Source organism: Misgurnus anguillicaudatus, chromosome 21 (assembly GCF_027580225.2).
Source record: "Misgurnus anguillicaudatus chromosome 21, ASM2758022v2, whole genome shotgun sequence".
NCBI classification, from domain to species: Eukaryota; Metazoa; Chordata; class Actinopteri; order Cypriniformes; family Cobitidae; genus Misgurnus; species Misgurnus anguillicaudatus.
The window spans coordinates 58,974,548-58,989,518 of record NC_073357.2 but is presented as its reverse complement, the minus strand read 5'-3'; the positions used below and the strand labels follow the sequence as shown (position 1 = coordinate 58,989,518).

The window sequence follows — 14,971 nt, the reverse complement described above, 5'->3', positions numbered from 1 at the left end:
TCACACATCTGAAACAGACTTGATTCGATTCGTGATCGATATATCAAAACAAAAGGTAAGAAGTCACGTTATATTTTGCATGTTGTCATCTTCAGTCACAAACTACATTTATGATGCTAGAGCATCTGTATCTCAAAACAGAGACTATACATTGATGCTAATCCCGTAAATTATACCTTTTAAATGTATAGTAGTAATGTGAATAACATTACTATACAGTAGGCTATAGATATTTATTTGCAGGCTAGATAGTTTGCAGCGTGGTTTCGAAAGTTAAAAAAAAATATTTAACGGCTTTATTTTACAATTCTACATGAACTAAGTAATAGTGCTTAGCCAAACTAAAAGTGTTTTGCCAAACTAACCGAGACCGAGCCTTACCGACCCGGCTTTTCTGACGAGGCTAACGTACCCCCGAGTCTCTATCACTTTCCCAAGATACGGTCCGGACCTCCCGCTAGCTTCTAGCAATTAGCACGCGGCCCACGAGCAGTATACATCCCCCGCCGGGTCTAAATTTCTGTCATTTGTGAAAATAATGCGTTTGAAAATGTTTTATAACGGGAATATGTTAGCATTGTCCAGGGAAAACGAGTGTATTGTTGAGACTGCTACATCATCACAATTGACTCTGGAATCATTGTGTGTCATGAGTTTCTTCTCATGGAATTTACTTACAAGTGATACTTTTCTACTTGATTTGTCTGTTGGCAACATAAACCGTTAATAATAATATATAAAAATAACACAGTATGGTCTGTACTGCTCACGATACCACTGAGCACGCGCACATGACGTTAGTAGTGGGGCGTGATCAAAGGAGCAGCAGCTCATAAATATGTAATGACTAGCTCAAAACAGCACAATCTGAAATGCACTGAAACAGAGGCTCCTAGAGATGGGTAACAATCTTTTCCTACAAGCTATTTCGAGCAAACAACTTTTATGTTTTATGGAACTCATACACCTATTTAACTTGTGGAAAAGCAGTCATAATATGGGCACTTTAACCGGTGCCGTATGAAATCGAACACACTCCTGTTTTTTGGAAATACTTATTGTCACTCTACGCAAAACAACAAAATTACACTTTTGTCGCAAAAAATTGGTTAATGAAAACGCCATCATTTCGCAATAGTTTTGCGCAAATCTTTAGTGGAAATGCAGCTATAGTCACCTAATTTAAAATAATCATACAGTATGAGTTCTGATACGTTCTGCCTCTATTGATTTGTCAGTATATAATCTGCCATGATCATCGGTTGTTTTTAAATAATCGGATGATATACGATAGCCGATACAGATTATAGGCCAACATATCGGTGCATCCCTAGTATATAGCAATAGTAATGCGTCCTTACCGCCCTCTCTGGCTCTTTCCCAGGAAGAGTTTCGAGGCGTAGACGGGTACATGGGTTGCATCTGGAGCCCAGTAGAGAAAGAAAGGCTGCTTTGCTGCTGCCTGCCGTGTGATGAAGTCCAGACCTTCCTGAAGACAGATGGAATCAAAAGCAATGATGTACCTCCCATGATGCACCTGTCAACGTCAACAGCAACGATCCATACAAAAACAAAACAATCAAGCCAATGAAGCGGATAACTTACCTTCAAATACATTTGTGTGAGGTTGGATTCACCTGTTTTCAAGTTGATTTTAAACTCCTCGTAATACCTGCAAAACACACAGATTATCTTGCTTCACTGTAGATCTAATAAAACTCTCATTTCAACCCCATGTGGGTTTTGATTCAATCGACTAGCTTCTTAAACCGAGTGCTGCCCGGGGGTGTGATTACGAAGTGAGTTTGAAGAGGTAAATTGCGAGATTGCGTCTCAGAAGATTTTGCGAACGTGCCGAGGCGTGGAGCTGTAGTGACGGCTCGCGTATGCTTTGACTGTTCCAGGTGTCGCAAACACAACCTGTCATCTCTTGGGTGTCTTTGTGTTTGTCTGGCTAGGCTCAAACGTAGCATGCTGATTAAACCCACTGCTAAGCGCAAAACTAGCCCTATCGCCAAAGCCAATGACCCAGAATGCACATATGGCTGTTTTGGAGGAAACAAATGGGCAGCAAATGAGATACTACGTCACAGCTAGTACAAACATAAAAAGTCATGAATTAATTGGAGCTGAACCAAGCGCTGGATAAGAAGTCCAAGACTGGTTCCCTCCATTAACAGATATCTATTAGCCTGATATTTTGTAGGCAATACTATTAAATATTACTACTGTTTGCCTTTGTTCATAACTAAATTTAACTTTTTGTAACTTCTTGCCTTGCTGCAAAGACGGCGAACTTACAAAAAGCAACTTATAAATGAGAGACCACGTAACATTTACGGTAAACATTAAAGGGCACGTTTTATGCAAAATCCACATTTGTTTGGACATAATGTAACGATGTACACGATGTAACTACAAAAGAGTCAAGTTTTAAATAGGAAAAATATCGAAACTCTCTTTGGTTATTTTTTAGTGTGATGCTAATGGTCTAATCAGATTCAATGGATTATGCTAAGCTATGCTAAAAAGTGCTAGTGCCAGACACGGAGATCAGCTGAATGGATTCCAAAATGGTAAGAATCAAATGTTTAACTCTAGGGAAGCTGGAAAATGAGCATATTTTCAAAAAACGTGAAATGTCCCTTGAAGGTATCATTCATGTATGTAGGGTTGGTTTATTAAACAGTGTTGAACAGTGATGGTGATGTCTGGGTAAAGTTAACACGTGCATTACATGTGTAGCTCACCTTCCTTGCATTTCAGAGTTGTTGTAGACGGGCATGTTGGGACGTACGCTGTCATTGTAAGGGCCAAAATGGCAGTTGGGTGAACCGAACCATTCATCAAAGCCATGTTTCAAAGGAAGATGTTCACTTCTATGACCAAGGTGCCTGAGATTAGAGAAAAGGCTATGAAGCATTTACTGTAAATACAGTATGGGATGATAAAAGGACACCACTTTTAATTAAACGTGTACAAAAACTTGGTAGTATATTTCTGTCAGATTCCATTTAAAATAATAGTAATAAGTACATAGTATATATGCAGTATGCAGTAGACTTATATCGTGATAACTGATGTTGATGTGACACCTTACCACTTGCCGATGATCTTGCTGACATAAGCGTTCTTCTTCAGCAGTTCTGGAAGCAGGATCTCATTCGGAGATATTCCTCCAACTATTTCCTGTGGTGTGTATGCTGCGAGAGAGAGAGAGAGAGAGAGAGAGAGAGAGAGAGAGAGAGGCATTATTGTAGCACACCGCAAAAGGCCATAAGAGCAGATAAACTGATAAGAGTGATGGAGTGCTGGTGAAAGAGGTTAATGGTTTATGATCATACCGTTTCTAGCGTGACCATTGGTGGTGTAGAATCCATTTCGCACAGGAAGTCTACCGGTAAGCAACGCTGCCCTGGCTGTAAAATACAAACACATTATATAGTATAAGTAAAAGCAGTATTTATTAATTCATATAAATTATATGGCTGCGTGATTATGACAAAAAAAATCTGAATTGTCGATTATTCACCTCGATGTTATTGCGGTTTTTATTTGCAATTAATCGACTTTACATTGAAGTTTTGAAATGTTTTATAACTTTATGTGAAGCAGCTGCATGGTAAATTCTATACAGCCGTAATTGAGGCTTTTGGCGATTATTTAATTGTTTCACACTACGGCTCAAAAGTTTTACATCACCTGACTGAAATGTTTCCCATGATTGTAAAAATCTTCAAATCTGAAGCTGTAAATAATTGTAAACAAATAACTTTGCCAACCAGGGATGCATAACGATTAATCGCGATTAATCCATAGCAGAATAAAAGTTTTTGTTTACATCATATATTCTATATGTATAATAACTTTGTATAGATAAATGCACACACATGCATGTATATATTTAAGAAATGTTTACGTGTATATACATTTGTATATTTATGTATAATTTATATTATATATAAATATACATACTTTATATATAAATATATAGTTTTCTTAAAATTATACATGCATGTGTGTGCATTTATCTATACAAAGTTATTATACACAATTCACACACACATATATGTAAACAAAAACTTTTATTCTGCTATAATTCGTTATGCATCCATGGTGCCAACATATTAATTTCTTTCATTTGGAAACTACAATTTTATGTTAAAAATATTTTTGAAATGGATTACTGGAATAATAAAGGAAAGCAGAAAAAAGCAACACTAAAACAGTAATATTTAAAAAAAATAACCACTGAAATTAACGTGCCACAATGCATGATGGGATCTTTCAAAACCCTAAATGTAAAATTGTTGGACCAAAGAACCAAAAAAATTGTTAGCAACATGTTTAGGCTCATTTTAATCAGTATATGCAAAATAGCAAGTTGACTCAGTTGTTTTTCCTATGGAAGTCAATGGGTACCGTCAAGGTGTTGGCCATCATTTATCAAAATATCTTCTTTTGTGTTCAACAGACTAAAGAAACTCATATAGACAAAAAATATACAATTTAAGTAAATTTGCGTTTAAAACCAGCAAAAAAATAATAAAAAATTATTTTTTTTAAAAATTCAAAATCTTGAACTTTATTCTTAAACACTTATTTCCAGAATAATTCAAGAAAATGTGGCATTGGCAGATTTATTTTATTTTTTGCTTGTTTTAAGCACAAATTCACTTAAATTGAATATTTGTTTGTCTAAAAACTAGACTTTTTTTTTAGGTCATTTTGCTCATCAAGAAAATACATCTTGATTTAAGAATTTCTAGATATTGTAATAAAAGCAAGACAAAAATACTAAGAAAGTGATTTTTTGCAGTGTAAAGAATTAATCAAATCTATTCAACAATTTGTTGGCTCTTGCAGAGTAAGTTTCAAAATCGAATAAAAAACACGAGATCCTTACCCACAACACTTATGCATTGGCTGAAATTTAAATTTAATCACATTGTATTTAAGACTTAATTTCAAAGAGAAAGAGAAAGAAACAAGACAACTGGATATAAAGAGAGCTCATCCTGGATATTATAATCAGGACATTCTCCTTTATCTACTTTATGATTAAAGTTTTAATTAAAGTCTGTATAATAAAATCTCTCTACAGGAGCAGGTACGCCAGTGAGAGCTGCTCCAAGGGTCTTCATCTCACACATTTGAGATGAACAATTGATTAAGCCCTATTTGCTTAAAAATTAATTAGAATCGAAAAGAGGACTAATGATCTGTTCTGCACAGCAAGTCCATTAAAATTCCTAAATTATGCATCATTTGCATATTTCAATACTGTTGGTATTATCCTTATTAGCATAATAAGTCGTGCTCTCAGTATCATGCAGACACATGCCTCGTGTGCTCACGTGGAATTAAAACGACTTGAAGAATATTTTCTTGCAACTTCTCTCAGAAGGATGAATACATTAATGACCTGAAACTAACGACTAAGAACCGTCTATGCTAAGAACATGTATATAAGTCTTCCCAGACAGCAGAGTACTCCGGGCCGGATCCGCACCGGAGCTGCTGACTTCGGTGCCGATCCAGCCTGGAGTCATCTACTGTCTGGGTTCAATTTCAGACATAACCATTCTCATCAGAAGATGCAGGCAAGCACAAAAACAGCACATACAGGGGGAACAAAGAGGATTGGCTGTGTAGAAGTTCGGAAATAGCATCCCTTGAGCAGCCATCAGATCCAAGTTCGGAGTTTCCTTAGAGGGCTCCCCAAATACTCCGAGATCTCCCCAGCCCATCTGCACATAGAAACACAGATGGATGTTATAGCAATGCATGTGTGATTAAAAGATTGTATTGATGTGATGAACTTATTGAAATGAAGGTGGAAGACTCAACAGATGGGTGTGTAATTTATGGATGAATATAATCTCTAACCATTACTTAACTTTTCTCCTGTACATTAACATGTTTTGATGCCTGTATAGACTGTATATAAACAGTATAGACTTAAAATATTGGCCACCATGCTTGGTTAACAGCCATACTGTATATATTTACAATCTTGTACAGTATATAAGGTCCCATGATGGAAATTGTGGTAGCAGACAAAAACTGTACAGTAACGTGCAATACAGAAAACCTGAACTTTAAGCTAAATTTCAACAAAAAATGTACACAATTGCATTGACACACAAAAACAAAGATACAAATAAAAAACACATTGGTTTCTTTAGCATAGCTCTGTAGTTAATTGGTCAGTTAGGCTCTTTTAAGACTTACGTCATCCATTAGCATGATAATGATGTTTGGCTGCGTGTTTGCTGCAATCTGACACACACATAACGTTACTGTCCATAAGAGATAAATGACGGTCTGAAGAGCCATTATGAACTCTCTGAGCGGCAAAAATCACATCCTGTTCTGCAACTCTTATACTAAACTCGATAGTAACATGGCAAAGTATGTTTGCACGAGTCACGAGGATTTCCGTCGTTAGAATGAGGATGAGGAAAAAGCTGTTTAGTTTACGGGGCGCTGCGCAGACCATTCTACGTATGACATCAAATTACCGCGAGCGCGAATTAAAACCACCGCTCTCGCGGTACTTCAATGTCATTTGCCGACCAGTCTGCGCAGCTCCGCGTGAAGTCATATGACTTCTGCCTATCACGTGACTGGCGTAATCATGGCGGTGTGCATAGCAGTCATAGCGAAGGAGGTAAGCGGAAATATTTTATTTTTACGTGACGTTGGCCCCTTTATTTATATTTCTAAAGCACAATTTTAACCCGACACCACAGATTTATCATATCTGACGCCGGATATTTAGGAAATTATTCATCTTTAAATGTATCTGTCGCATGTCGCTATCAGGACTTGTTTGCAGTGTAAATATACATGTACACGTCACTATAAGACATAAATGTAAAGCCAAGAATTGAATTGAATTGACATTTATAATAGGCTATGTACCGTCCACTTCTGTTTTTTTCCGATCATGAATTGCCTTAATCTTTTCGCTAAACATTACGCATTGTGTGTTTGTTTACTATTTACTATTTCTTAACCATAGTTTAAATTTACGCAAAATTTACACGCTTTTATCAAATTTTATTTTTATGTGTGTTGGCCTGGAATCAAACCCAAAACTTTTTGCCCTCCTCTAACACAATGCTCTACCAGAATAGCAAATTTACTATTGTTTCACTATAGTTAACAGAGTAATCTCCTGTATTTAGTTATGTAAACTATGTCATTCGTTTACAAATGGCTTATTATAACACACACAACTATGGTAAAGTTCCCTGAAGGATTGAATGTCTTATTAAATATATGAAAAGCTATTGTTGTAGATTTGAGGCTAGTAACCATTAAAATGTCTATGGCACATGGAAAGATGATTTAAAATGTATTACTTAACAAATTGCACTTGAACGATATGGCGAAGTAATGTGATGTTTATTCAAATATCATTACGCCTTTAACAGTATATTATTGATCTCTGCAGAATTATCCACTATACATACGCAGTGTGCCAACACAGGGTGAACTGAAGTTTCACTACACAGTGCACACTTCTCTGGATGTTGTGGAAGAGAAGATCTCCGGTGTGGGGAAAGCTTTGGCCGACCAGAGGGAGCTTTATCTGGGACTCCTCTATCCAACAGAAGACTACAAAGTGTATCCTTAATAATGATCAACCAATGTATCATCTTTTTTATATTAACTTGAAATAATTGCATCGACTGATAATTATCGGTCTTATTCGTTAAGCATGCAAATAAACATTTCCACAAACAAATCATGAATAAACAAAAACTTTTGTATAAAAATGTCTTCTAAATGTATGAAAAAATTTAAGAACAAATACCTCACGTACGCTATAATAAAAAACTAGGCTATAATTATAATGTATATAATAAAGTTGATATAATATTTACATTATTATTATTATAAAGAGCAGGGTTCTCCAACCTTTTTGTGAGCAAGGGCTACCACAATAGACAAAACAATCTGGAAGACTACATTTTTGATGCAGTATACTCAAAACTTTTGTTTTACTTGATTTCTTTACTTTTTGATATGTTTTTGTAATTGTTAAACATGTAAACATGCAAAAAAGAAGCCAAGCTAAAATAAAATATGTAATAAATATTAAAATTGAGGCTTTTAATAGAATGTGCTTTGGCGGACCACCCTGTTGGAGACCACCCATATAAAGGATATTATACATTATTATAGACTACTTATTTTTTCTACACATATAAAGAAAATGCACGAAATGAGAAATCTTGTCACTTTCTTTTCTCACTTTTTAAATCTCTATATGAAAGTGTCTCCTTAATACCAAAGTAATGGTTATGTAAATGTAATGAGAAGTCTAAACGTCAATTACTTGATCTCCTATCTGTTTTATTTTAGATACATGTGCATCTTTGTCATAATAATTAAATGTCATATTAATATGTTTTTGTTATCGCATCCAATACTTTATTGTTATTCCGGTGGACACAAAGCACTAGCTTTCTCCAATGAAAGAAAAACCTCTCAAATAAAAAAAGCAAAGCAAAACAAAATATTACATTAATAAATATGATCATGGATTTCATTTCTAGCTCTTTTGCTTTGGTGACAAACTGCTCTAAAATTTTCTGTGGACCAGTGCTGCAAAAATCTCTTATATGGAGCTAGATTGGGCACGTTTTAGGCAAATTGCCAACCTTGTGCATGTAGGACACTCCAAATTTACTAACGTAAAAACAAATTCATGTGCTAATCGTTGTGAATTAGGCAGAAAGTTAACGTGAGAAGTTCAAGTGTGCGTACAAATACGAAAAATGTATGCAATTATTAGTGAATGAGACCTAATGTCTGGTTGGCATTGACAGCTGTGCCAGTTCACAAATCTACCTGTGGGCTTTTCAGTATTTTTCCGTTTTGTATATGTTGTGTTCGTATGATATACGTACCATCCCTGTCAGCTGAATACTAATTATCTAACCCCGATTGGTTTGATGTTTTATTGCATGATAAATTCATGTCAAGCATGATATGTATGCGTCTTAACAGGAATGACAGATATGGTTATGTGACAAACTCCAAGGTCAAGTTTGTAATTGTGGTCGATTCATCCAACACATCTTTGAGAGACAACGAAATTAGAAGTGTGAGTTACACAACTATTGTATATGAAACCATAAGTGTGTAGAGATACAGTGGGGTCCAAAAGCCGATGACCACATCAGTTTACATTAGATTTTGAATTTCAGATATCAGTGGGGATTCAGACTTTTGGAGCCCACTTTATATCGTTAACATTACGGAGATTTGTGACCGCTCATGGTCTGTTTTCCCTCCTCAGATGTTTAGAAAGTTGCACAATTCATTCACTGATGTAATGTGTAACCCATTCTACAATCCCGGTGATCCAATTCAATCAAAGTAAGTGCTTTTGGGTAAATATGTATTGTGTTTACTCTGTGTACCCACTGATCCTCTTAATATCATTTTGTCTTTGTCTCTAGGGCTTTTGATGGCATCGTTTCGGCTATGATGGTGCAGGCCTGCTGATGGCACACTACTGTATATAAAACTAAATCATTGTGTCTATTTAGTATTGGATTTGCATGTGTGTAATATTTATATATTAAACATTTTCATTTGTGTTTCGTAAAATGACTTGCTAATATAGATTTTATTTACATTCTAAGCATTGAAAAACAAAAGTACTGAAATTGTCAAGACATCTCATAGCCTCCCACAGGCACAATATTGTAAAGAAATAAACTGTACAGAAAGAATATAAGTCTCATCCTTGTCTTGTAGTATCATACTTAAGGTGGACAAAATATCTGAGAACTACCAAAAAACCAATAGTTAGCACAAAGAAGTGCTTCGGAGATAATGGAGGAAAATAAACTATTGTATTTTTAATATCAAAAAGAATCAATCCAAGGATCAGCTCTTCCGTCTTCCCTAAAGCAAAAAGAACAGCATTAAACATGACATTAAAAGGGATTGTTCACCCAAAAAATTTAAATTCTGTCATCTAGTCACCATTATGTTATGAAATATCTTTATGAATGTCTTTATTTTGTTAAACACAAAAGATGATATTTTATTTAGACACAGTTGATGGTACCCATTGATTTCAATAGTATTTTCCTACTATAGAAGTCAATGGGAATGGTCAATTGTGTGGTTACCATCATTTCTCAAAATATTTTCTTTTGTGTTCAACAGAATCAAAAAGCTGTTACAGTATTAAATAACACATAAGGGTGAGAAAATGATGACAATTGTCATTTTTTGGTGAACTATCCCTTTAAAACCAAAAATGATTGATTTAAAGAGTGCCACAGGGATGACACATTTTTGTAGGCAAACAAAGATTCATCCACAGAGTATTTCCTTTTCAGGGAACATAAATGTGTTTACTAAACTTTGATAGGGCTGTCGGAAGCTTGGTGATGATGACATTGATATCAAGAAATAGCTGGAGTAGTAGACGTGTAGTCTAATGTTAGCTTTTAATTTTTAGTAAACTAATTTAGACTTCAAAAATCATAAAAGTTAGGTTTATTTGTGAAGATTGTCTTGTTGGACAATTGTCAAACTTTTGTTAAACAGAGTTTTTTGCGATAATCCAAAAGTCTTGCGATAATCCAAAAGTCTATGGGAAAAAAATTAATAGGCTTTTTGTCGAGGGAACAAGTGTCCCGCAAACTTCAAGGTTGGCCTACAAAAATACGTCATCCATGCGGTACTCTATAGAGGCAAAAGTGTTAGATTTTTACTTAATTTCTTGTATGACTGTACAGCACCACTTTCATTACACAAGCATTTAGGTTTGCAATTTGTTTCAATGCAAGCAATTTTCACACTGCAAAAACTTAAGTATTTTTGTCTTGATTTTAGTACAAATATCTAAAAATTCTTAAATCAAGATGCATATTCTTGATGAGCAAAATTACCTAAGAAAATAAGTAGTTTTGAGACAAAAAATTAAATAAAATTGAAGTGAATTTGTCTTTAAAACAAGCACAAAAAAACTGCCAATTGGGTAAGAAAGTTTTTCATGAATTTTTATTAAAATGTATTAAGTGTTTAAGAAAAAAGTAAACTTATTTCAAGATTTTTTTTCTTACCCCATTGGCATTTTTTTAACTTGTTTTAAGCACAACTTATTTTCTTTGGTCATTTTGCTCATCAAGAAATGCATCTTGATTCAAGAATTTTTAGATATTTGTATACTGAAAACAAGACAAAAATATTTTTTCTCAAGTAATGAATTACAGTTGCACTTTTTGTGGATAATGTACATTATATTATTCCACTGTGGTTAAATAATAGGCATACATATAAATAAATTAGGGCTGTCAAAAGATTAATCATGATTAATCGCATTCAAAATAAAAATTTAAAAAATATTTTAAAACTTATATACAAAATAAAATATATTTTAAAATCTAAATAAATAAATACATTTAAAATACGAAATTTTTGTATTTATATATTATATTATATAGTTTTTATATATAAACTTTTATTTTATATGCGATTAATTTTTGACAGCCCTATAATAAATAAATAAAAATAAAAAAACCTCTAACCTTTATACTGTATAAACTGACCTAATGAAGTTGCAGCCTCTGAAGGGGCTGTAAAATCTCGAGGGCCGGAAACCACGTCCTCTGGTCCAGCCTCCTCGCAAGTACCTGTCTGTAGTCCTGAAACCTGGAACGTTTGTTCTTTTTGGCAAGACCTGTATGATGCACAAAAATCTTGGCCTAATATATATAGAATATAATATATAATATATTCTTCTTCGGTGAAGGGTTATGTTCAGACCACAAACCAAAGTGCACATCAACTTTAAAATGTGTCTCTAATTAGAGGCTGTGGAGGCCAGCATCAAACATTTGTAAGAGAAAGAAGTTAGACAAAGAGCAAATTTTTATTAATGCTCACCATTAGTGCCAGTAAGAAATACAGTACTGTCATCCAAAAAGCTAAGGGCATAAATATGTCTTTTTGTTATAGGATATTGCAAACGTTTGCCTCTCACCTTAATGATGCGTCCTCTGAATAGTGTTTCATCGAAAGACATGGCGGTCCGTGCAGAATCCCTATCTGAGAACTCAATGTAGGCAAAACTACAGGGTGTGAAATATACTCAGATAAATACTTACACATGTATTTTCAAGACTTATGTGTACATACCCTTTAGGATGGCCGGTGAATTTGTTATACGGTATTGTAACTCTGTTGATAAGTCCGCAGCCATTGAAGTACATCTCCAGTTCATCTGCAGTCGCTCCATAATCCACCTGTTAGCCACAAAAACTGCTTGCAGTTCTTCAAAATAATGAACGCCATAACTGCAAGATGTCTAAAGAAGGTACGCTTACGTTCCCCACATAGATAGATCTTCGGTCAGCATCGATTCTTTCTTCATGGGTCATACTGAAGAAATAGTCTGGGGGAAGGTGGAGGATGCGAGATTATTTTTTAACATTTTTATAGTTTTGAATAGAAAACTGAGTAAACAACATAGGGGGACTGGGGCAAGTTGTCACACGGGAAAGTTGTCATATAAGTAGCTATAAGGTTTGGAGTCGAACAATAAATAATTTCAAGCAATTTATGTTTGTTTTTAACTTAGGATTCAAGGACTTCATGAACCTTTCTATCCGCCAAATAAAAATCTTTTACTTTTTTCTTTAGACTGTATTCTTCACATTTAACATGTCCGTGTTTGATAAATGAACAGTAATTTTTATCTGTGCAATTTCCAGTCTTTATTTTTCCTGGAAACGTCTCATGCGTTTAAACAAACTGACAGATAATTAATCATACCCTGACAAATACAGAGTATGCATAAAGTGAAACCACAAGCTAAACTACATTTTACATTTTGGAACAGTAAACATCAGAATGTGATGTAATGAGACACGACACTTTCGTGCATGTTATATATGCCAAAAAAGCACATCAGACGTCTGCAAAACGATCTTTTAGGAATTCCGTTTATCTACGAAACATTCCTGCGCAAGTGGATATGTCCTTAACTAAAGCTCCACCCCAGGCTTCAGGGCAGCCCTTCTGGGACACAGCTCATTGGGCAGAGATGAGACACCGTGGCCCAGCAGATGGGGCTCAGGTGCGGCCCAGCTGTCTTCTCACCTGCCTGAGGGCTGTAGGGGAACGGTCTCTCTTCCTCAGATTGCACTGTGTCTTCCTCCATTTCCATCACACGAGTTTGAATTGCATCCAGCTCCTGAAGGAACAAGATCATTTTCCACACAAACATAACTCATTTATGTGGAACAAAGCATGTGTGTGGATAGCTGATGTAAAATTTCAAGGGGTTTCATCAATGTCCTGCAGTATGATATACGTCACTTAATATAAAGCTACAAGTTTTGATTTATGCAAGATTTGACCAAAAATCTCATTAAATAAGACACTACATAGAATATTAGTATCTTAAATATTTATAATGTTATTTTAAACCATTACCCCAAAATTAAAATTTGCCATTAGCTAAGGTTTTTACTGGTTTAAGGTGAATGTAGCTGGTTAAAGCTGGTCCTCCCAGCCTGGCCAAGCTGGTGGTTCAGCAAGTCCATCTTAAAAAGTGACCAAAACACAGCTAGAGACCAGCTAATACCAAACTGGGAGACCAGCTAAAACCAGCTCACCAGCTTATGCTGGTTTTAGCAGTTTAGTAGGGTGTTATTTTAACATACATTACATTAATTTAAACAGTTTCATGCAATTTTAAATATGTTTGTGCATATATAATTGTCAATCCAAAGCAACTGCTTATTTTTATTATAAAGTATCGACTTGATCTTGTTTCAAGATTCACACACGTGAATTTAGAAATTAAAATTTGTATTCAATTAATTTTTTTAAGTTAATTTAAAACGAGTTTAAAGACCAAATCGGTTTCGATTATCACGATTGTGATAATTATCTACATTTTAAATAAAAAAAAACAACAACTCGATTTACTAAAAAAAATCCCGTAAAACGGCGCTCAGTGTGCGCATGCGCAGTCTGCAACTTCTGTGAAGGTGAGTTATGCGATTTATTTACAACAAGACTGACAGAAAAATATTAAATTAGTTTTTTAGTGAGTTACACTTAATCTAAAGGCAAACAATGTGTCTGGGTGTAAGTGAAGGAGAGAGATATTAAACAAGTTGTAAGACATTTAATGAGGCTAATGTAAGCAATTTGTTTTCGCTAGTTTACGTGCTTCCAAAGCCGAATGTTTGTTTTTCACAGCTATACGAATTTATCCCTGAATCTCTTAAAAAGACTACATTTTTACCAGATCGTTATTACTAACAACGGATTATGAAAAACGTTATAAACAGATAAGTATTTCATACAACCCAGTTAATACTGTAAGTTACCTGTTGTGTCCACGCAGATTTTCAACATCAGTCCTGAAGTTTGTCCTGTGTCAGCGCTAAACTATCACACCTGACTCAACTAATGAGCGGATGGTGAGTGCAGTTAAGTCAGGTGTGAACTTACCAACCAAAACTATGCATAACTGCAGGGAGAAGATAGGATGTATGTAGAATAATGGCTTTTTGTTTCTTAGATAATATTGTTTTCTTTGTGAAAACTAACAAAACCCACATATGTTGTTGAAACTAGTGTTTATTTCCCAAAGGGTATCTAACTGTATATAATTTTATTGAGAAGAGTGTAATTGTAAAATTCCTAGTTTTTGTAATACATAAATAAATTCCTATCAGTATTATTTTTAAATAATAGAAACTTTGCATTTGCGGTTAAAAATGACTGTGTGAAAAGTTTTGTGCGAACTTTTATTTTAGAAAACAATCAAAGTAGATAAAAAGTGAAATACAATCTGAAAACAAACTGTATCTCCCACCGTGCACTTGTTATACGCAGCATTTAACGTTTCGCTTTTCATGAATTCGATCAAGTGAACAAAGTTTTTTTTTGCCGCCTGTCAAATTAACTGAAAATA

General features: G+C 34.8%; 3 protein-coding genes across 3 annotated transcripts in view; 1 reads left to right on the top strand and 2 right to left on the bottom strand.

The window, feature by feature from the left end:
* Positions 1–6,469, bottom strand: part of galns (galactosamine (N-acetyl)-6-sulfatase) — a 34,655-nt gene extending 28,186 nt beyond the window's left edge. Inside the window, exons 1-7 of the mRNA XM_055216573.2 lie at positions 6,235–6,469; positions 5,627–5,750; positions 3,345–3,419; positions 3,101–3,203; positions 2,751–2,894; positions 1,606–1,672; positions 1,362–1,489 (exon numbers count right to left, since the gene is read on the bottom strand). Coding sequence (XP_055072548.2) covers positions 1,362–1,489; positions 1,606–1,672; positions 2,751–2,894; positions 3,101–3,203; positions 3,345–3,419; positions 5,627–5,750; positions 6,235–6,339 — 746 coding nt within the window. The 5' untranslated portion in view covers positions 6,340–6,469. The remainder of the gene's footprint in view (positions 1–1,361; positions 1,490–1,605; positions 1,673–2,750; positions 2,895–3,100; positions 3,204–3,344; positions 3,420–5,626; positions 5,751–6,234) is intronic.
* A 47-nt stretch (positions 6,470–6,516) lies between these two features.
* trappc2l (trafficking protein particle complex subunit 2L) lies at positions 6,517–9,766 on the top strand. The gene is made up of 5 exons (XM_055216728.2): positions 6,517–6,673; positions 7,463–7,635; positions 9,034–9,121; positions 9,317–9,396; positions 9,480–9,766. Exons 1-5 carry the CDS (start codon positions 6,608–6,610, stop codon positions 9,523–9,525), a joined length of 453 nt encoding a protein of 150 aa, XP_055072703.2. The 5' UTR covers positions 6,517–6,607; the 3' UTR covers positions 9,526–9,766.
* Positions 9,631–14,536, bottom strand: pabpn1l (PABPN1 like, cytoplasmic). Its single transcript, XM_055216718.2, has 7 exons — positions 14,382–14,536; positions 13,141–13,234; positions 12,366–12,433; positions 12,178–12,284; positions 12,023–12,110; positions 11,589–11,719; positions 9,631–9,930 (listed from the first exon to the last, which is right to left on the bottom strand). The coding sequence occupies exons 2-7, from the start codon at positions 13,205–13,207 to the stop codon at positions 9,891–9,893; spliced, it is 501 nt and encodes a 166-aa protein (XP_055072693.1). The 5' UTR covers positions 13,208–13,234; positions 14,382–14,536; the 3' UTR covers positions 9,631–9,890.
* Positions 14,537–14,971: the final 435 nt, after the last annotated feature.